General features: G+C 44.8%; 1 protein-coding gene across 3 annotated transcripts in view; it reads right to left on the minus strand.

The window, feature by feature from the left end:
- CLIP2 (CAP-Gly domain containing linker protein 2) overlaps positions 1-23,933 on the minus strand; it is a 96,237-nt gene that overhangs the window by 56,439 nt on the left and 15,865 nt on the right. For all 3 annotated transcript variants that reach the window (XM_064728950.1, XM_064728951.1, XM_064728949.1), the window contains exon 2: positions 7,894-8,114. In XM_064728950.1, coding sequence (XP_064585020.1) covers positions 7,894-8,005 — 112 coding nt within the window. In that variant the 5' untranslated portion in view covers positions 8,006-8,114. The remainder of the gene's footprint in view (positions 1-7,893; positions 8,115-23,933) is intronic.

A 23,933-nucleotide genomic window follows, 5' to 3' on the forward strand; every position in this document is an offset into this window, starting at 1 on the left:
TCCAGCCTCTGGGAAATTTTATGTACCAACAGCCTGATGCCACTTTAATTCAGCAGACTCTCATCCCAAATCCATCTATGCCAAAGGGAATCTTTCCTTTAATTTCAATGAATATTGGCTCAGGGCTTTAATGATTAATCTGCTCTAGCTGGATTAGTGCAGTTTTTGGAGGCAGCACATGCAGGAGCTGATCCCACCCCGAAGCTGCATCCCCACTCTGATGGGCATAAGCACAACCACAGTGATGCCACTGCAGACACCCCAGCCCAGCTGAACAGGATTCAGTTCATTATATTCCAACCTCCATAAGCTGAACATCTGTGAGAAGCAGATTTTCTCTCCCTGCTGTTCTGTGAAGAGCTACAGACAGAGAGAGCAGGAGGGTGTCTGACCTCCATATGTCTTTGCTGTGTGCTCATGCCTCACCCACAATGAATGAGCTGAATATCAAGGATTAACTACAACAAATCCTTCTAAGAGTATCTAATCATTAAGACAATTAAAATCAGACTCACAGTTATCTCTATATGTTTCCTGTAAAGCTGATAAAACTAAGATTGATTCAATGTCCTTTTATACTGCTTGGAATGCTCTGAATCACTGCTTGGGAGAGGAACCCCACCAAAGGGGGTTCTTCCCTTCAGGAGGGGAACCAGAAAGGGTTCAAAAACATTCATTAAAACCCCAGTACAAAAGGTATTTCAGAGTGCAGGATGGCAGGCAGAGCTGCTCATGAAAGGCACATGAGCTGAACACAAGCCCTATGCAAACAGCTAAGTGGTTGGTCCACAACCAAGCCAGAACACTTTGGCACATGAGGATGAGAACAAACATGCAGGGTCTCAGGACAGCATCTGTGTCCATGAGTGGCTGGATTTGGATGGAGGGACATAATCCTCACTCAGGGCACTTCAGCCAAACCCCAGCAGTGATGAGGGGACACACTCAGGCTCTAATGATCCCTCAGCAGAGCTGCCCCCATGCCTGCTGCAGTTCCACTCCTCAGCTGCACCTCAGCCCTGGACCAGCAAAACAGCAATCCTCAGCTGCAGTTTTTCCTGTTCAGCCCCTGAAAACAATCTTGTTTTCTTTCAGATACCTGTTAACTCCCTGACCAGGTGACTGCCTGTGCAGACCCAGATCCTGCAGCTCTGGCTGCTGATGGAGTGCTGATCTACTGACACTGCAACAGAGGCATTTGATCCTCAAACACCTCACTGGCACCTCATCCTAATTCCCCAAGGAACTGAGGACACTGTGTATACAGAGACATTAACATAAATCACAGAATCCCCAGGTTGGAAGAGACCTTCAAAATCATCACGTCCAACACAGCCCTAACACCTCAGCTAAACCCTGGCACTCAGTGCCACATCCAGGTTTTGTTAAACACACCCAGGGATGGGGACTCCACCACCTCCCCAGGCAGCCATTCCAATATTTTAGTACTCTTTCTGTGAAAAACTTCTTCCTAATATCCAACTTATATTTCCCCTGGCACAGCTTAAGACTGTGACCTCTGGTTCTGACAGCTGTTGTCTGGAGAAAGAGCACAGCCACCTTTCAGGGAGTTGTACAGAGAGCTCACCAAACTTCACCAATGACACATTTCCAGCAGGATCGCTAATCCAGGCTTGCTGTGTGGATTTAATTGAGGACAGCACTCAGATGGGAGCTGACAATAGCAATCACTCCACGAGGCCTGATGCAAAACAGCAAAACCAAATGTTTGCTAGCAATAATAGCAGCCTCTGGCCCCATGATGTGGGGTCTCCTCTCTCAATTCACCAGCACACAACACCCCAAGTTAATATTAATCAATAGGCACATTTGAACAGACAAGAATTAGGTCCCTATGTCTGTGCCAGTCAATCAGCTGCTCTGGACATTACAATCCTATTTTTTTGTTGCAGGCAAAACAGTGGTTTAGTGTCTTTAATATTATTTGGGAATTAGAATTAATGGGTTGATACAAATTAGAGAGTCTCAGCAGTTTCTTGCAGCTTTATTTAAAAAGCCAGTGTTAAGATGCCACCAAACCACCAATAATTACCTGAGAACAACCTCCCCAAGTTCTTTCTTAATACTGAGGCATAAATTCCCCAGGAAGGACACCATCCCTCCCTCTGTTTTTTACCACAGAAAATTCTAGAAGCAACAGAAATGGCTTCTTACTGCTATGCACCCAGCCAACTTCACTTTAAAACATCCTGAGAAACAAGAGGGGCTAACAACTGATTTCCAAGTTAATTTACCAAGATGTTGCTGTTAACACTGTGGCAGATAAATAAAAAGGAATGAAGATTTTCCACGGGGAAAATCAGCAAGGCAGTAAATGCACAAGAGAGCCAAGGTGGTGGTGAGATTGAGGCTCCTCCAGCAGAACTGAGGCAGATACACATCAAAAGAGACTTGGCCACAGAATTGCTGAGTGTCACACTAGAAGCAGCCCTCGGAACATAATCACATTTCTAGAAAAGAAATTTTAAAGGAAAAGTTCACCCCCTCAAGCAAACTCAGCCCTGGGGCACAGCAGTGACTGTTCCCAGCAAGGACCAACCTCAGCCCATCAGCACCCAAACCCCAAATGTAACTAACCCAGCCCAGCCTTATCAAACCCTCATTACAGCATATTTTGGTTTAATTACCCTATGGAGCCAGTCATCCCATTCTCCTTAATGGCCCTGGGAGCGTTCCAGTCTGCTTCACTCTCCTTTTCAGTGAACAAAAGCAACACACAGTGTTTGCAGAAGCAGACACTATGCCAACATGATTAGCCTTGTGCATTTATTCTTCATGAAAAATAATGCATGTACACTTACATGAAAACAGGAAGGCATTGCCAGGCTCCCAGCAATATGCTGTACAGTTTAGCATTTAAAGCATAATTTTTGGCAATAAAACTAGGTAACTGCTGAAAAACAGTTTTGATATTGTTAGCATGCCTAATATGAAATTCATGTGACAGATATTTGCACTTGCCTATTCAAAAAGACAGAATCCATCTGTAAAACCCAAGGTCTACTCTGGATTCTGACTATATGCACACAAGTCTCACAGAAAACTTAATAAGTTTGGGCTTTTTTTGCCTCCAGCACTGATGTCTCAGTGTTGCCCAGCCCCATCTGCAAATACAAGTATTTGTGTTGTCCTCTGTCTTTTGCTAGATTTTTTTAATTGAACAAGAGATTTAAGAACCATAAACAAACACTAGAGCCAGCTGACAGCCAAATGAAGTATGAAAGGCAAATTTCTCCTCCAACCACGTCACTCTAACAGTGCTCTGAGCAGACAAAACCCACTCTGAAATGTGAATGCTTCTCTTCCCAGCAGCTTTCACCTGTTCCACCAGCTGGGAGGGCTCTGTGGGCCCATTCATCACAGCTTCCATTCCCTTTCCATCTTTTTCCAGGCTTTTCCAGGAGGAGGGTGGGAAAGGAACTGAGACATATGAGAAATCCAAATATTATACTGAGCTCTTTACCCATGACCCACACCTTTAGCACAGAAACCTCTCCTGAATGAGGGGTCAAGAGCAGTGACTTTCTTCACTTGAAACATGGGAAATAAGCCAACACATTTGTGGGAAATGCTCTCCTAAGGCAGCTAGAGATGAATTTTCAGTCTGGTTAAGGAAAATAGTTACTGCAAAGCAGCAGAACTTATTTTTTCCATTGTTTCAGCTTTACAGGAGAGGAGGGAGGGGGATAGCCAGCATGGACATTACTCAAGGCTAATTTCTTCCAGGAGTCCATGTCAGCTGCCAGTTCCCCACTGACTTTCAGAAGAAATGGCAATTTCTGTTCTTTTAAAAAAAGCCCACAACCACAGCAAGCCAGTTTACCTAACCCAGACAAAAGCTCTTATTCCTAAAGGCTCTGTGAAAGCACCAGCTCAGGTAAGGAGACACAAAAACTCTCCACACAGGACATTCCATGAGCAGAGCTGACTCTGAATGTGTTTTCAGGAGAAATAACTCAGATACAGCATGTGTGACAAGCTGGCTCAGTGTGACTACAGCACATTTGGTCTCTGTAGAAACCTCCAGCCATGAACTGTGAAATTCTATAGAATTCACAGCATCTCCCATCTGCACTGACCCTTTTTCTGGTGCATTAGATGTGAGCTGTCAAGAGTACATGGAAATGTTGAAGAGGAATCTCCCTGCCTGGGAAAGGAAGAGAGAAATAAAAGACAGATAAGAGACACTTGAGTTTCTACAAAAGAATATGAACAGGACACTGGGGAAAAGAGAAAGGAGAAATCAAAGCAATTTGTGTATTCCAGAGTAAGAATAAAGGGAAGTGCCTCCACTTGCACCTGTGCAGACAAGGTTGATAAATTCATGGGAGGGGAAGAGGATCAAAGTGTGGAGCTTTTAAAAATTCATTTGCTAATGGCTCTGACATATCTTAAGTACAACTGGAGAACAGGCATCTTCTCTTATCATGCAATCTGAAAGATATCATCTCCTTTTGGGGTCTTTCCCAAGCTCCCAGAGCCAAGGAACATCTCAGAGGCAACAGACTGGGCACTGCTGCAGTTTAATTCTGTGCTTTGTTAGATTTGTGGTTCTCTTCTGCAACTACATGTCAGGATTTTGAGATTTCTATCCTCCAACCAGGTAGCAAATTCATATAGCTGAGTGTTACAGCTCTGTATTTTGTAACCCAAACCACTCTGGTTTTCTTCCATCAAGCTCCAGAAAATGCAGACATCTCCTTTGGCTGACAAAGAGGAAGGTAAGTGCAGAGGCAAGGAGTAAGGCAGCAGTTCAGGGGCATGTAATGAATTTTTGTGGAGTCAGGAAAAGCTTGTCAGCCTCCCAGGGAGCACCTTCAGTGCAGACACAGGTCATGGAGCTCATGGTGTCTGCAGGGCTTCTCAAACACCTCACACACAGACTCCTTCTTACAACTTTAAGACCTCATATAAAATCTAGTGGCCCAGATCTGACTAATCCCAGGAAATGTAATTAAATTAAATCCAGCTTCCACAGCCATCTACCACCAAATTCTCTGGCTGCAGGCATCCCCAAAATTCACATCAGTGCCTGCTATGGTTAAGGTTTCAGTGATGTGGACTGGCTCTGGAATAGATTTAAACCACTTTAACACTAAAAAAGGAGTATTTTCTCTTGTAGTTTTCCCCTACCAAAGGCTGAATCCCATGACTGTGCTGGGGCTGGGCCCCACAGCCAGCAGAGATGCTGCTGCTCTCAGAGAAGGGCACACAGGCAGGACAGCAGGATTTTGGGATATACAATTTGCCTACAGAGAGCAGCAAGAGGCAGCTGCCCAGAGTTTTGGGGATGTGCAGGAGGAAGAGCAGGTGCAGAACATGCAGGACACAGCTCCTGAGCAGGGCACTGAGAGAAGGTGCCACAGGTAACACCACAGCCCAACCCTGCTGTACACCCAGCCCACGTTGTTTAAATAACCCCACAGTGCTCTGTTCTCACCTTCCAGGAGAGGCTCAGAATGGCTCAGAATGGCTCAGGAATGGCTCAGGAATGGCTCAGGATGGCTCAGGAATGGCTCAGGAATGGCTCAGGAATGGCTCAGGAATGGCTCAGAATGGCTCAGAAATGGCTCAGGAGTGCTCAGAATGCTCAGGATGGCTCAGGAATGGCTCAGAATGGCTCAGCATGGCTCAGGAATGGCACAGGATGGCACAGGAGTGGCTCAGGAATGGCTCAGAATGGCTCAGGAAGGCTCAGGAGTGGCTCAGGAGTGGCTCAGGAATGGCTCAGGAATGGCTCAGGAGTGGCTCAGGAGTGGCTCAGAAATGGCTCAGGAATGGCTCAGGAATGGCTCCGAATGGCTCAGGAGTGGCTCAGGAGTGCTCAGAATGGCTCAGAATGGCTCAGGATGGCTCAGGAATGGCTCAGGATGGCTCAGAATGGCTCAGGAATGGCTCAGGACGGCTCAGAATGCTCAGGAATGGCTCAGAATGGCTCAGGAATAGCTCAGGATGGCTCAGGAGTGGCTCAGGAATGGCTCAGGAGGCGCAGGAAGGCTCAGAATGGCTCAGGAATAGCTCAGGATGGCTCAGGATGGCTCAGGATTGGCTCGGAGTGGCTCAGGAATGGCTCAGGAGTGGCTCAGGAATGGCTCAGAATGTTCAGGAGTGGCTCAGGAATGGCTCAGGAATGGCTCAGGATGGCTCAGAGTGCTCAGAATGGCTCAGGATGCTCAGGAATGGCTCAGAATGGCTCAGGATGGCTCAGGAATGGCTCAGGAATGGCTCAGGAATGGCTCAGGAATGGCTCAGGATGGCTCAGGATGGCTCAGGAGTGGCTCAGGAATGGCTCAGGAGTGGCTCAGGATGGCTCAGGAGTGGCTCAGGAGTGGCTCAGGAATGGCTCAGGAGTGGCTCAGGAGTGGCTCAGGATGGCTCAGGAATGGCTCAGGAATGGCTCAGGAGTGGCTCAGGATGGCTCAGAATGGCTCAGAATGGCTCAGGAATGGCTCAGGAATGGCTCAGGATGGCTCAGGAATGGCTCAGGAATGGCTCAGGATGGCTCAGGATGGCTCAGATGGCTCAGGAGTGGCTCAGAATGGTCAGAAAGGCTGAGGATGGCTCAGAATGGCTCAGATGCTCAGGATGGCTCAGGAGTGGCTCAGGAATGATTCAGAATGGCTCAGGAATGGCTCAGGAATGGCTCAGGATGGCTCAGGATGGCTCAGGATGGCTCAGGAATGGCTCAGAATGCTCAGAGATTCAGATGGCTCAGATGGCTAGAATGCTCCACCATTTCCAAAAGCCTCCTGCACTACCCTGACAGGCAGAGGAGCAGCAGTACACCTGTCACACAGCACCAACCCACCATCACAAGACTTCTCCCCTTCTCCATGCCCCCTTTTTTCCAGGAATAAACCTCAGAACTCCTCAAGCAAAGGTCAGAATCCATGTGGAGCCTCCCAGGGCACTTGGCTGCACATCCCCTGGTGGCAGATGGCTGGAGCTGAACAAGGCACAAAGGAACTCCAGCAAACAGGAGCTGCATTCAGCCCAGAGGTTGCCTTGACCCTGCCACTGCCTGACCCTTTCATACCACAAGACACACACCAACTGTGCCTGCTGAGATGCCACTGCAAAGCCTCTGGGGGGAAGAGAGGCCTCAGATCTTTTGCCTCATTTTGGTGTTTTTCATGTGATTAAAATCAACTGAAAGCAACTCCACAACATGCTGCAGTGATAAATCCAGACCAAAGCACCTTGAGAGAGTCACAACAGGGCAGAGACAGCCTTTTTAACAAAGTGAAATGAAAAACATGACATACAAAACTCCCATCTGGAATAATAGATGCACACACTGGAGTTCAGGTTCATTTCTCAATCACAGTGTGGATTTAGTCCAAGATACAAATCCTACAGCATTTACATACAGCTTGTAAGAATCATTACATTACCACACTGTGTTACATTTTAAACCCTAAAAACTCCTCTTTGGGCCCCTTCTGCCAAGCTGTAGGGTCTGCTCTGACCCTTGGGCCTGTCTGCAAGCAGAGGGTGTTGTTCCATCAAAAGGGGATTACCTTCAGCAGCCACACCATTGTTTTCCAGTTGTTCAGTAACTGAGGTATCTCAAAGCTTGCTTTCATTTCAATCTCACTTATAGTTTCCATATCCTCAAAATCTTTTGCCAGACAATCATATTTATAAGGCTTTCCTGTTTCATCTTCCCCAACAGCACTCACTCCACAACTTGCCAGTTCTGTGCATCACCTGGGAGAGGGAGCCCATTTATTCACCCTGATACACTTGTTTTAATCCCTCAACCCACACACAGATGGGAATTTCACATCCCACATCACACTGGCTCCACCAGCCCAGTGCCTCCAGGCCAGGCAGTCCCTGGGGAGCTGATGCCCTGCAAGGAGCCCTCACCTTCCTTGGAGCCAGTGGTGGCAGCAGCTGTGCTGGTCCCTGATGCCCGTCCCACAGGGCTGGAGTGCTTCCCAGCCCTGCCTGGGATTTTAAGTCCACTTGGTTTCAGCATGATTCCTCTCTCCTGTAGCTCAGGCTCCTGCTGCCAGTGTCTCCAGAGCTGTCCTGGTGTCACTGCTCAGGATTCTTGATGGTGAACCTCTTCTTCCATGGTCACACACCTGGGGGAGAAGAGCACAAAGAAATCAGGTTGAGAATGAGCAGGAGAGCGTGGACCAGGCTCCCAAAAAACAGTGCCCAGCTCTGTTCTCACAGCCCTAGAGAAGTCAGAACCTTTCATTTCTTCTCCTATAAAACAAGAGTGATCATTTCCCTCATCTCCCACCTTCATGTTACTTTGTTTTAAAATCAATCTCAAAGTCCTGGGCCAAAGGTGAAACTTCTCAGAGCCATTAAACAAGAATTTAAAACAGTTTGGGATTTGAGTAATTGAAATGGTTTTGACTGGTTTTAAATCCTAACGCCTCAGTTCAGCCCCTGCCAAGCCTCTGTAGTGCTGTCAGAGCCCTGACAAAAGGCACCAACCTTCATGCACATGCATGCTAAAGCAAATTTTGACCAATATTAACCCCCTTAACTAAAAACACTGTCTAGGAGGTAAAAGGCTTTTCTGATTCTGCTGAATGTTCAGGGCAGCCTCTCCAAACTGGGAAGGGAAGGAAGGATGATGCCAGTGTCTGAGATGGGGTTTTCAGCTCCTTTCCTTAAAGACAAATCCAAAAACTTATCACAGAAAAAAAAGGAATTTGACCCTATGGATTTACGAGAAAATTTGAAAAAAAAAAAAAACAACCAAACCCCCAAATTTCCTGAAATTTAAGCATAACTCTACCAACTATTTATTAGTGAAGTCGCAACCCTTCCTTATGTCATTCCCTTCCCTGAAGGCAAATGGAATAAAACCTCCAAATTCCTTGCAAGGATGTTGCATCAGCAAGCACATTTTATGACAAGAAAGGAAAAATAAAGGAAATGACTAAGTTGTTAAAAGAAAAAAAAAAAAGCAGTAACATTCCTAATGGATAAAGAAAAATAATAAAAAAAATTGAGCCTATCAGCCAAAAGGAATCTTGAGGCTGGGAGTCAGCAGGCTAGAATGTGGAGGAAAAAAGGTGGCAGCAGAGTAAATCAGTGATAATGCCAACCTAACAGCAAGGAGAGCAATCCAAGGAGCAGCCAGAAACTGGGGACACTTTCCTGGGCAAAGGAAAGAGGCAGCACCCCTGAGAATCAAGGATTTACAGATGCTGCAAGGAGGAATTGCAATAATGGGATGGGAAATGATTGAGGCATGAGTAAGGACTTGAACAGAGGCTGGGTCAGAGCGAGCAGAGGGCTGGCAGGGCTCCAGGAAAAGCTGCAGGCAGACACAGAGGAGGGAAAACCACAAGGAGAATTCCAAAGCTGTATTCCTGAGGGCTCACAAATATCTATCTAAAACACCAAAGAGCAGCAAGAGTCAGTCATCCCACATCAGCTTAAAGAGACAGAGAAAGGAGGGATCAGCAGAGACACCCTGGGGAGGGAGCCTGAGCAAAAACCTGAGGGATCAAAGCCTTTTCCCCATGTGCCCACCAAGGTGTTCAATAGCTGGGCTGGGTTCAGACAACTGCAGATATTCAGGGCTGGATGCTCCAATCACATCACCCACAGCAGGAATAACAGACAAGAGCAAAAAACTCTTAAGGAAGAGAAAACCCAGAAAAACCTCTGCTGCCTTTCTGCAGCAGAGCTGGTGGGAACAGCTCAGAGCTGGACAGGAGGCTGCAGCTTCCAGCTCTGTTTAGCATAAAACAGGGAGACAAGGAACTGAATCTGGAGGTGAGAAACATTGACCAGGCAGGTTCCTGTTATCTGCCAGGCCATCAGATGTGGCATCTCCCACCCACTCCATCTCACAGTGCACATTTTGCCCAGGGCTGGCTTTGATTTTACAGACAAACTGGATTTCTAACTCTCCTGCTGGCAGGTGATGTGCTCTACCTAGAGATCTCCATCCACCCCCTCCAGCCTGAGAGTTTGCTCTCTCCACAACACGACTTACTCCTGAATTCACTCATTTTTTGGTCCTACATTTTGGTTACAAGGTTGGATGGTGTACTCAGGATTATGCAACCTGGGGCTGCTGGTGCTTCCACACAGCTGGCTGAATTAACCAGGAATGTGGAAAAGAAGATAAAAAGACACAGGGAAGGAAAAAACAGCAGTAGAGAAGAATTTAAGTAGGAAAAGGTGCCAGAAAAATAAAAGGTTCTACAGTTTTTTAGTCTTCTGTTAGAGAGCATCTCTGGATCCTCAACTTTGCAGCCAGAACCATATAAACTTTAGGGAAGAGTGAATTTAGTGCGTTCCTCTATGTTTAGTGTGTTCCTCAATTTTGCTGCTCATCTTTGAGCAAACAGGAACTTCAGTTCATCCTCTCTCCACATCTCATTATCCCTAAAGATCAGCTGTCGCCTCCCATCACAGGATATTGTGATTTTCTGCTTTTTCTCAGGACAACTGGATATTTTTACACTGGGGAGAGAAACAACAGGAAGTGTATTCCCACCACATAAATATTTCTGCCAGGAATCTTTACACAAACACATTTGCTTTCAACACACTGATGTTAGAACCAAATGAACTCCACAGGCTGCTAATCATGCTCCCCTTGGAACACACAGATGCTTTTATCCTGAAATACAGCCAGTTTGTGAAAAACACCAATCACTTGGTTTTAAAATTTTAAAAAGTTTAATAGTAATAAAATGGTTATAAAAAAAGTAATAAAATTAGAGTAATAAAAATTTGGGCAATTTGGATTAGGACAATATGAGACAATTAAAAAAAAGAGTTATGGACAGTCTGGGTACCTTTTTCTGGGCAAAATAAGCCCAAAAAAAGGACCCACATTAACAGAGGATTAACCCTTAAAATCAACAGCCTGTTGCATATTCATACTCATACAAGATGCATAAATTCCATTAAAACACAGGATTCTGTCTGGTGAGTATCCAGCTGCTTCCTATGAATCCTGACAGAGTCTTCAGGGCTGAGCAAGGTGGGAAGAGGTTGGCTTCTTCTGATATTGAAGCAATAAATTCTCTTTCTCTGAAAGATTGAGGTGTCCTGTGGCTGCTATCTCAATGAGAATACCTCATTCTTCTCTTTAAAAAGTATCTTACACAGCATAGTTTCTATTTTACCACTAAGTTATAACCTAAAACTATACTTAACACATTATTTAAGACAATTAATACAGCATCACTTTCTAACATAACACATATAATATTCATTTTAATATTTGCCAAAAGCCAATCATAAAATATGCATTTTTTCACACAGTTCATGGCCACACACACTGGGGTCACAGATTCAAAACCTTCTCCAATGCCACTCGGAGCCAGGGCAGATGCCCTGCCTGCCTGTGCCACAGCCAGGGCCAGCTGCCTCAGCACATCCTGCACATTCATCACCACACAGGGAAATAAGGATGAAGTGGAGTAAATTTTACTATAAATGCAGTTTGTCAGTGCTACACAGATAAAAATAAATGTCTGGGATGCTTTTAAAGAAGTCTGAGCGTGCTGCTAGGGACAGATACTCCTTCTCTGTCACCAGCTTCTCCCCCACTTCAACACAAATATACATGAGCTGATTTTTAGGAAGCTCTGAACAGTGAGCTCTTCCAAATGACACCATTAGGTCATCTTCACCACCCAGAGCACTGCTGCCTGAGCCATCCTAGTCCCACATTAGTTCCTGGCCGAGTGATGCAGCTTTTATGCTGCAGAAATATCCTTGGCCTGGGACACAGGCCAGGCTCTCCACAGGGCACTGCCCTGCTCCATTAGAGATAACAACCAGCTCTGAGCTCCCATACAGAACCCTCAGCTTCCCAACAGGCTCTATTAGAGCCCTCCTGAAAAACCTATTTCCAGCCCTTCCAAAAAATCTGCTTCCAGCAGCAGAGGCTGAACACAGGCAGATATGTGGTGTAAGAAACACATGAGCCATCCCTCTTCCCTGGTACTGAAATCAGCCAGAATAGCCTTTAAGCTTCATCCAGAAACTTAAGGGGAATAGAAAATTTCTGTTCTTTATGTGATTTATCATTCATGTATTCCACCCCATTTACCTGCACAAGCTGCACACTTTGTCTTCCTGCAAAACTTCATGGAAATGTGACTTTCTTCTGATACACTGTAAAGAAAACCCCATCTGCTCCTATTCTCTGTGTTATTTATCATTCCCACTCCCCATATTACCTGCACAAATTGTACACTTTGCCTTCCTGCAAAATCTCATGGAAATGTGACTTTCTCCTGATACACTGTAAAGAAAACCCCATCTGCTTCTCTGGATACTCCAGTGCCACAAGCTCTGCTTATTTTGTTTGTATTTCTTTTACAAAATATGACAGACAACAAGCATTTTCTAGATCTCTTCTAGATTCTTCCAGCAGTGTTTCCATACCAGGATGAATGGTTCTGTCTGTTCCCACAACCAAGAAAAGCATCCCAGGAATGCACAACACGAACCCCGGCTTCAAACAACCAAACTATTCCCCTCCCCATCTTTCCACCAGAAAAGGGGACAGCTGAATGTCAGTCACATCAGCTCAGATTCAGAAAGGGGAATTGTCTGGGGGTGATTTTATGATGATATTTTATTTACTCATCTGCTTTATGCCCAGAATGTTGGGGGTATCTTTAAGAGGAGCCAGGGCAGGGTCTCAGCCTGGGATCGCTCCAGTGTGCTCTGGGGATGTCAGTCTCATCGGCTCAGATTAAAAAAGGGGAACTGTCTGGGGGTGAGTTTATGATGATATTTTATGTACTCATCTGCTTTATGCCCAGAATGTTGGGGGTATCTTTAAGAGGAGCCAGGGCAGGGTCTCAGCCTGGGATCGCTCCGTTCAATTGCTCTCTCCAGTGTGTTCTGGGTGGTGTGGGCTGGGGAACGGTCTTGGGGTGACTTTATGATGATACTTTATATACTTGTTAAAAATAGGTTAGAAACTGTTGTAAAATAGTCAATAATTGTTAAGCATGTACTGTTAGTTTGGTTGTTATATTGTAAAAGGGGTTAAAAGGGCAGTTATAAGAAATCTGGTACCCAAGGTACCGTAACACACCTCAGTAAAGTGCAGCATGAGCCAACCTGGACAGAACTGTAATGGCCAATCAAGCACCTTAAACCTTCATGCAAATGAAGGATCCAAACAGAAACCAATCCAAAGGGACAAAAAACAGGATGAAAAGGGGCATCTGACCCAGTGAATCTGTCCAGCTCCACCTGGGACATCAGGGCCATCATTGGCACTGCAGCATCCTCAGCAGGAATGCTCCTACTCAGCCCAGGCCCCCTTGCTTTAGCCCTTTCTTTTATTAGAATAAATGCTGAAATCACTTTAGTACTGGGAGTCTGGTCTCATTTTTCCCATACTCATCTGCTTTACGCCCAGAATTTTGGTGGCATCTTTAAGAGGAGCTGGGGCAGGCTCACAGCCTGGGACCCACTCTGTTCAATCTTATTCCAGTGAGCTCCAGGGATGCTGCCTTGTTCTTCTTGTTGGATTGGGTTTTTTGCTAGCTTGAAGCAAGAGTTTCCTTCTCTTTCCTTCCCCTATCCTGCAGGCTGTACCAGGAATCCTCCTTTTTGGTTTTTTGTTCCCTTGATCTCTTTCTGCCTTGGCTTGTAGGAGCAGCGGGGCTGCCCTGAACTGGAGACCTCGGAGGAGCTGAACCACCAAGAGAAAAGGCATGAAACCCACCAACATGGCATGAAACCCACCCACAGGGCATGAAACCCACTCACAGGGCATGAAACCCACCAACAGGGCACTGAACCCACCCACAGGGCACTGAACCCACAACTTCAGCTGCTGTGAGGAAATTCAGCAGCTTTCCCATCTGCTCTGCTCCAGGCTGAGCTCCTCTTCCCTGCCACAGACAAAGGGACCCATCCCCATTACCCAGGCCATGTGTCAGCACTCACTGTCCTTTTCTTCCCTGGGCATTTTTGGCTTTTTTTGTTCTTTTTTTAAGGGTTTTTTCCCACTAGTATCAATTTCTATCAGTGGCAGAAGGATGTTGCTGAAGCCCTTTTCTCTTTAGAGGAAACACTCATTCCAGAGCTTAATCCTCTGAAATTTGTCTCCAAAACTGAGATGGGAACTGTTCTCAACTAAGTACAGATGTACAGCCAAGAGATACCTTTCACCAGGAGCAATATATATGTATATACCTGGACAGCACCATGGATAATTACATGAGAGCAGCACACATTCAAAACAAACAACTGGAGGTGCTTAGAGTCAATTATTTCCTAATTTATATTATAAATAATTCTATTATTTATTACACCAATTTACTAATTTATATAATATATATTGATATAAGAATATAAAATAATATATTTTATAATATATTTATTTATATAATATATTTGTTTCTATATTATCCATAATTGATATAATTGAATAATTTCATAATAACACAAACCAAGGACTGGAAGAAAAAATCTTTGACCATACAGCTTATCCACAGACAGCTTCTGTGCTTCATCCATCCCTGTCACCCTGAGGAAGGCACAGCACTACTTGCCAGGTGGAATAACACCTATTCAGGACAGCAATAAGTTATAAACAGACACCCAGACCCAGCACACTCCCCAGAGGAAAGCCCTCATGGGTTTTATAAGGATTTATACAAAATAAGGGATTTTTTTATAAGGGATTTATAAGGTTTTATACAAAATAAGGATCTCCTCACCTCGACTCACAACAACTGCAAGACACATGAACATGGTTCCAGACACCAGACTGAGCTGGCCTGAATCCCATCCTGTGCCTGGTGCTTCCTTCTGGCTGGATCAGGGTGGAAGAAGTGTTTACCCAGCATGACACCCTGGGCAAGGCCTGGGGATTTCACTGCAAGAGCAGATCCATGTGGAATTCCAGCCAGATGTATCTGAATATTGCTCTAACAGTTTGGTCTACATTGAGGTTTCTAATTTTCTGGATTTGAAAATTCACATGTAAGAAATTAAATTTGATTTTTTCAGTCAGAGATGCACAGACCTTTTTAGGGATGGGGCCCATAGGGAAAAAAGGTAAAGAACAGCATTTAATTATCAGACTGAGGGAAATCAACATTATCATGTTGTCTGAAAGATTAATGATAACAACAACGCAGAGAAGTGGGACAACACTTTTTTAAAAATAATTTTGACTTATGCAAATAATCAGTGACTTCAAAGACAACTATTTGAATAGGGAAAGGTTAACAAAAGAAAGTACCTAAGACAACTTTTTGAGAATCAGTTCCTTGTGCCATTATTTAAACACTATTCCATCTTTCTTCATGTTCATGCTAGAGATAAAGAGCACCAGGGTTTGGGATGCAGCATGTTTGCAAGTAGAATTTCAGCTCTTTTTGGGGTTATCATGGCTCAATCTACACAAAGACTCTGGCATCAGCCTCCAAGAGATTTCAGGGTTTCATCCTCTGATCTCTGATTCTCTCACAATCACTGGGTTTCATCCCCTGACTTCTGTCAGAGCCTCTGAGTGAGAGCAAACCCACCTGAGAACAGCCCTGGAGCCACCCCTGCTCTGAACCAAACACCACCACTGAGGGCAGAAACCTTCAGTTGAACACTGAAAATGTTCAAAACAGGAGGTGAAGCTCAGCATCTCCCTGAAAATAAAATGCTAGAGAAGAATTTGATCCCCTGATCACTGGAGTATAAGCACACAGAATAAAGGCAAAAAGCTTTCAGAGCCAAATCTGGTGCTCTTTTATTAGGCCTTATATAAAACCTTTACTGGCCTAAAGACACTGATTTTTTAAAAAGTTATTTTATGTCTTCTTTCTGAGCATTTGGTTGCATCCACTCCATATTTCCAAGCCTTTCTGCACCTTCCCCACTCCCAGCAAAATGAGATTTTCAGGCAGCAAAGCTCAATCTCCTGGAGTTCTTCCTCCTAGATATTTTACTGCCAATGTCCCATGCCAGGGACAGGAGCAAATAAAGATTTGGTGGCCCAAGCTCCCAACCTCACAACACTGACCATGCTGCAAGGGTGGGGTAGGGACTTCAACAACAGAATTTTGCCTTGAAATCCAAATCCAAGGGCCAGACTTGTGTGAAAGGGCCAGGAAATGAATCCCATCAGAGACAGGATATGATAACGCCAAACTGCAGCTTTGCTGAGAGAGACAGAGATTATGCTGAGAAGAAAAGGCCATTTTATCTTTTAATTCCTTAAGATGCTCCATCCCATCCAAGGTAATTGTGCCATTCCCTTCTCACTTCTCTGATTAGTTACTCCTGACAAGCCAGGAGAAACCCATTTCTGAAGCACGTGGCAGATCAGGAGTAAATCCTTGCACTTAAGTATAGAGGAAATTATAGAGGAAATGAGAGACTCATTTTTAATTAAGGTCAGATTCCTCTCCCAAGAAAACCTTCCCTTCTCCCATAGAGGGAATGGAGACGGAGCACTGCAAGAAGGAAAAGTGTGAAAAATACATATTTTATGATTGGTTTTTTGCAAATATTAACATTAATATTATATGTGTTATGTTAGAAAGTGATGCTGTATTAATTTTCTTAAGTAGTTAAATATAGTTTTAGGTTATAACATAAGGTTAAAATAGAAACTCTGCTATGTAAGATACTTTTTTTAAAAAAGAGGAACGAGGTACTCCCACCAAGATAGCAGCCACAGGACACCTAAATCTTTCAGAGAATTTATTGCTGCATTATCACAAGAAACAAACTTCTTCCTGCCTTGCTTAGCCCTGAAGACACCGTCAGGATTCAGAGGAAGAAGCTGACACTGACCAGACAGAATCCTGTGTTTGAGTGGAATTTATGCATCATGGATGTGGTGTGTGAATATGCAACAGGCTGTTGCTTTTAAGGGTTAATCCTCTGTTAAAGGGTGTCCTTTTTTTGGGCTTATATTGCCTGAAAAAGGTACCTGGACTGTCCATTACTCTTTGTTTTTATTGTCTGCATATTGTCCTAATCCTAATAGTCCAAATTATTATTACTCTAATTATAAGTATATTTTATAACCATTTTATTACTATTAAACTTTTAAAATTTTAAAAACGTGATTGGCATTTTGCACAAAAGGAGCATACTGCTCACAGTTATATGTAGTGAAAATCAGGGAATTCTGTCATCCATCAGGTTTTTTCTTCTTGCAGTTGGAGAATTCAAATGGGTTTTCAGCCATAAAGCTCAGTTGTCACTACATAATTTCCCTGACAAGTGTGAAGTGTTGTTAACCTCTAGAGAAAGTGTGTTTAGTCTTCTTGCTCACTCAAATTTTGTAAAAATTAGCACAGAATGCCAAGAGAAAGCCTAGAGGAGTTTTAAATAAAAGCTCAGGTATTTTTAAAACTAATTCTAACCTCTCTGATAGACCAAACATCCTGTGATTTACTTCTAAAATGAGATTTTTTTTAAAGGAACAATATGCAAAACCCTCCTATTGCACTCTAAAAACCACAGTGCAGATCCTGAGGCAAAGTGCAGAGAGAAGAAGCCAAAGTACATTGAAGGAAGTAATGACATAACCTGTGGAGCAATTTATGGGCTGGATGAGCCTGTGCTCCTCACACTGGCAGAAAGCCTCCTGAGGACTGATACAGCAGATAGCAACAGTTCTGTGCTAATTACAGAGCACAACTATCTCTGATTTGTGGGAAAATTCCTGGACATGCTGTTGGTTCTGCATGAGTTTCTGCTCCCTGAGTTCATCCCTGGGGTCAGGGGACAGTGTCCCTGCAGAGATTCATTAGGGCACGACACCAAAGCTGCAGGAAGGGAACAGAATGTGCACAGAGGTTCCACAACTGCTGTCCTGCAGGTCAGCCCAGACTTGATTTATCACCACTCTGTTCCATTACAGAAGGAGGCTTTGATAAAATCCAAGTTCTTACTCACAGAAAGTCTTATTTGTCAAAAGCAGCATCTGGAAGAGAAACATGAGGAGAGCAAGCCAAGTCCAGGAGACACAATGATACATGACATATATATTCCATTATAATGGCTTGGCATTTGTCTGCTGGAGAAACAATTTCTTTAATTAAAAATGAGCTATACAACAACCCAGCCATGCTATGCTGTGCAGAGCTGCAGAAGGATCTGAACTTTTGGAATTTCCTCACTTTTGACTGCTAATTTAGCACAGCACTAAAGTTCACTCTGGCACTTTATCTGTTACTGGAGTTCAGATTAATACATATCTTTTAATTTGTGCATTTCTATAATCTAACCTCTGTCCTGAACTTTAACTATGAAACAAAACCAGGACCTGCGTGCCTTCTGCCCTGATTTTCCCCCCTTTTACAAGGCAGGCTCTGCAGAGCAGCCTGTCTGATGGCACTGCAGCTGCACCACTTTAAACTTGCAGATGATTTGGTTAATAAAACTAGGATGCAACAAGTTCCTGGTGTACCTTGGCACACACTGGGCTTGCCCCTACAGTCCTCTCTGTGCTCCACGAATGCTGCCCAGTGCCCACACACACCCTCGAGTGCACCAGGAAAAGGCACCATGCTAATGCAGTCCTTTTTGTGATGGAGACCTGGTCATCCCAGGATGAAACAGAAACTTGTCCTGGGCCCCTGCAGGTGTAACATCTACTGCAGAACCTCCTCAGAACTACCCCAGTGCAAACACCAAGGGAAACCCGGCCCTGCCAAAGCTTTCCACAAGCTGCCAAAAGCTCAGGCAGGGATGCAGGACAGGAATACACAACCCTGCTCCTTTCCATGAGTTCTGAAACCACTGGATGAGATATTTCATTCCAGTTTCAGCTTTGCTGCCCAGGAGTTGCCAGTCCCAGTTTACCCAAGCCAACCTTCTGCCCACCTGTGCCCTTTGCACAGCTCTGGCCCCCTCCCACTGTGCCCAGCTGCCAGGAGAGCTCTGCCCTTGCTCTGCCTTCTCTGTGCCCTGTGAGCAGGCAGTGCTCTCCTTTGAGGAGTCCTGGGGTATGAGACTCACCAGTTCTGGCTCATCTCAGCTGACTTCTCCAAGCCTCCTCACTTGAGCTCAGTCTGTCCTAGACATGGGCAACCCAAAGTGCAGGCTGCATCCCAGGCAACCTCACCAGGCCAGGGACAAACTTTATGCCAAATACCATGAGCTGACAGAATCTCATTCCTTCAAAAAAGAAACTGCTCGCAGAAGTTTAAAGAATAATTAACCACCTTCACATTCTGGGTGTTAAGATACAACAGCAGGGAAGCTAAAAAGTAAATACAGACTATGGTGGAAGCAGTTGGGTTGGAAGGGACCTCTAAAGATGCAACCTCTAATGACCCACAGCTAAGATCCAGCACTGACAGCCAGGACTCCTGCTTCCCTCTGCCACAGGGGTCACTGAGGTCCTGGCTGCACACAGAGGGATGGTGACAGTGCCACTGTGAGGGGGCAGAGCAGGGGGTTACACCACTGGTACCACATCCTGAAAGAGCTGAGGTCACCAAACCCCCTCTCCCTGTGGGACACCAAGTGCAAACGCCATTCCATCCCCATACAAGCATCCTGCTTGCTGTGCTGATGGCACAGAGCAGTGTTGGACACAGCTGTTCCCAGCAGCACCCTCCTCCTCCTCCCTGCTGATTCACCAGCCCAAACTCAGCCTTCCATTTCAGCAATGACCTCTGGGCTGTGTGCATTAATTGCTGCTTTCTCTACAAACACTGCTAACCCTCGCTGCCATATCCACACAGCTCCCACCACAACCAGTGGTGCAGACAACAAGAACAGTAATCTGGAGAGTTTGCTTTCAGCTAATCATGGAGTTTCTTAATTTGCCACCTGTACCCTCACTCATGTCACACACTTCTCACACAACAGGAGTTTGGACAGCTCATGGACCTTCAAGTACCAGAAGGAACACATCTCATTCAAATTACACCCCTATCATATTCAAATCACATCCCTATCAATGACCAAAATCATCATTTTGGCAAGTTATAATACTGACAGATAGGATCCAATTTGATATGTTATCTCCTCGTGCCACACAGATCCTTTTTCCTCACACCCTGCCTTGCAAAAGCCAATGTTTACTGTGGATTGCACCTCATGGAGAGAGGCCAGATCCCAGCTCAGCCTCTGGGCACTGAGCAGCACAGGATGGCTCCCTAGGATGAAATGCATGGGGAGTTGGGATTGCAGTTTCTAGGGAGGGAGAAGATAAATCCCCACCCTGTGCAGTCAGACTGCACAGCAGGTGTGCAGACCCACATGCCCACCCCACAGGACCTGCTGGGCTGGCAGGAACAGGAGATGTTGCCACACCTGGGCCAGGCTGTCAGTGCCAGCCTCCTCCCACAGCAGCAGAGAGGCAGCAGGAGCTGGGGTAATGCTCAGCCTGGTTTCTGTCAGCAGCTCTGTCCAGACACTGCCATGCCATTGAGGAGCACACACAGCAGTCTGTGATGTGTAGATGCCAACAGCCAAAAGGAAAGGATCTGCATAGACAGATCAGTGCTAAAAATGAGATTTAATTGTTCATATCTCTGGAGCTAAGAGCCTGCACTCAGCCTGCAAGCAGGTGGGCAGGACAGATGGAGCAGCCCACCCTACTCCTGGAGTACCACAGCATTACCTGTTCCAGCTGGAGCTTCAGAGTCACCACGTGGCCCTGGCTGCTCCCTCACTTCTCACAAAAACAGGCTGCTTCTGTTCCACTAGTGCAGGCAAAGCCACAATCATGATTTGTACAGAGATCAGATATAATCTCATCTAGCCAAGCAAGCACAGTGCCCTTACAACAGCAGCCTCCCTACATCACAAGGCAGAGCAGTGGCACAACATCTCTAACTCAAACTGGTCATGTTTCCGCCAAAAAGCAAGAGCAAAAACTGAGTTGTCACTTCTAACAATGGCAATCAAAGCTGCTGGCACCCTAAGGCACAGTGCATCACAGCACTCCATAAACCTGAATCATATGATCACCAAAAAGCACCATCTGACTTGGACATTTCCATGTCAGTGTGCTGGGAGTGCTCCTACACCTTCCCAGCACCTAGCCAATGTGCTTTGGGGAGATTCAGAATTAAAAAAGAAATTGTGCTTGCAGATGCTTCAGAGATATCAAGATTAAGCTTGCAGGAGGCATTGATATTGCCAGTATTTACTAGAAATATACATAAATATATGTACACATATAAACAAAGTTTTCCTATGGATGAGACTCAGCAAGTTCAAAAAGCTACTAGAGGGGCCCCAGTAAAAGGCCACATAAACAGATAAAAGTTGAACAATGAAAGGGAAAACATCCTTCCTGCAACAGGCATCCTCTGTCTCAGCAGCATTTCCACACAAACCTGCATTTTTGTGCCATCATTAAATCTCCATTAGGGATGGCTGGTGAATCAGCTCAACATGCCAAACTTACCAGCTGGGAAACAAGAGTCCAGAGGGGAAAAAAAAAAATAAAGAAAAAATAAAAAGGCACTTATGCAAGGTTGCAGACTGACCTGCTCCAATTTGCATAGTAAGGATTTCAGTTATAAAACAAATAGCTAAATGTTAAATCTAGCCAAGGAGGAGGCTTGATTCAGCAGGGCCAGCTTCATGCTGATGGGAGCCACAGAGGCAGCACAGGACACGATATAAACAACAAATATGAGGCTACAAAGCTCATTAAACACAACTGGAGAGGCCTCTTTTTGTAGGGAGGTTTGTTCTGCAGCCAGGACAGCCCCTGCAGCCAGGGGAGGCACTTGCAGGTCATCAGTGTGAGTGTCCACAAAGGATGGGAAATGCTGTTGGTTCCAGCAGGCAGCTGCTTTTTGTGCCTGCCAGGCTGCTGAAGAGTTCCCAGTACCAATTACAGGACACAGAAGTGTCAGAGCACGATGCAACAGGGAAATAGGGGGGGAATATGCCAAAGGAAGAAAAAGAACAGATCAGCCAGAGAAATCCTTTGTCAGTGAGTGGTGCCTCAGGCTGGAAACCTCCCCTGCCCCAGCAGAGGATGTGCTGCAAGAAGTTCGTGCTGCAAAAGAAATTGCGTTGCTTTTTGTCAGTGAAACACTTTGTCTTTTGTACAGAAACAGGCAGATAGGCAAAGTGACAATGACAACAACAAAACAAAGGGGAAAACACGACAGAAAACACTTCACACTGAGCCAGACTGCCCAGAGAGGCTGTGCAAATTCCTGCATTGCTATGTCATTCTTTGAAATATACAAATCTTCAAACCTCTGCCTTGAATGACAGGTGAAGACAGATCCAATCTGGAACAGACAGATGGATCAGATGATTTCTTGAAGTTTCTGTGAAATCTTCCCAGTGTAACCAATATCCACGTGGTCTTTACTACACTATGCAAGTTATTCAGTAAAATAAAATAGAATTAATTTCGACCAAGAGCTCTGGAAAAGGGAATACAATTTAATTTGCATTGCCTTTTTAAAGGAAGCATGTGTGAAAGCACAGGAAAGGGATTTATAAGGAGCAGAAAGGGATTTAAAAGTTCCAACATCCACATACCCAACATCCCCAGAGCATTTCATTCACAAACCTCAACGGAGGTCAGAATTACAACACCCTTTTTTGGACCTGGGAGAAACAGATAGCAAGAAATTCTTTTTCTCAAGACTTCTGAAAAAACAGTGGCAGAGATGGCACCACTATCTCCCTGAATATCTAACCCATCAAAGCACTTGGGAAGTCCTTCTGAAGTGTTTATTTTGTAGACACAAAGTATAAATATTTTCAAAAATAATCATTCGGCTTTCACAGGCACAAATGGAATTATCAAGGGAATCAACAGCAGAACTCAGAACATAAATTCTCAAAATAAACCAAAGTTTAGATTCCCTTTGTGCTTCAGCAAACTGGGATGAGGAGATAGAGACTCCATGACAGGCTCAGAAACTGCAACATGGAATTTTGCCAGTCTGTGCCACATTCCTCTGCAACTATGCAGGTGATTAAACATTAGCTCAATACAATAAATAACTGAAATGAAAATATCACTTAATTTCAGTGCCTGTTCAAATCAGCATCACATTTAATTCCATCATTCTGAAGTAAAAAAAAAAAAGGCAACAAAAATATGAAAAAGTTGGCTTTATTTCTTCACACATCTTTCTTTGCTTATGCTGCATCTGAGCCAGCCATGGCTGTTTTATAGACACAGTTTCACTTATTTAGAATGGGATAATAAAAACTGTGCCGGTGTATGGGAATGATTTCCAGAAAGCCCGATGCAGAAACATTGTAGTTTGCTGTAGGTTTTGTTTAAAAGGGGTTTCTACACGAACTTTTTTTCAGGAATAGCAGAAAGCATCAGCCACATGCACAGAAGTCATTTTTCCACAACAAGAGCTACTGCACAACCACATAACAGCAAGAAATGAAATGCAGCAATGAGGGAAGTGCATTTGCTTTGTGCTGCTCAGAGCACACAGGCTGCTCTCAGCAGAGCAGGGAAAGGCTCCAAGAGCACGGGGGTGCTGCAGAAAGAGACTTTGTGCAGTGGCACACTGAGAATTCTGTGTGTCCCCATCAGTGTCAGCCACGTGGGGTGAGACAGGGAGGACCCACATGGAGAAAACAGGACACAAAAAAGCCCAATTCCTTACTCTAACCTGGAATTCTGGAGTGAGCATGGACTGTTCAGCATTATTCAGCAACTTAAAGTGGTTGTTTAATAAAACTGACCAGTAAAACAAAGGCCAAGTCATGCTGGAGTCTGACACACCAGGACTATCACCAAGGTGCTCTCCCTGGCCAACAACACCTGAAATTCCACCATAAACACCCCAAGAACAGTGATAAAGGAGTAACAGCCAGAGACTGATTACTGGGGGCATTAAGTCAGCAAAAGAGGAAAAAGTAGTGCTCTCAACCCATGTCAGCAACTTCCTTGGTCATTCTTGAGCCCTTGGGAGATGGGGAGGAAAAGAGCCACAAGGCATTTATAAAAGGCATCCATGAAAAATAGA

The sequence above is a fragment of the Zonotrichia leucophrys genome, chromosome 19 (genome assembly GCF_028769735.1).
Source record: "Zonotrichia leucophrys gambelii isolate GWCS_2022_RI chromosome 19, RI_Zleu_2.0, whole genome shotgun sequence".
Lineage (NCBI taxonomy): Eukaryota > Metazoa > Chordata > Aves > Passeriformes > Passerellidae > Zonotrichia > Zonotrichia leucophrys.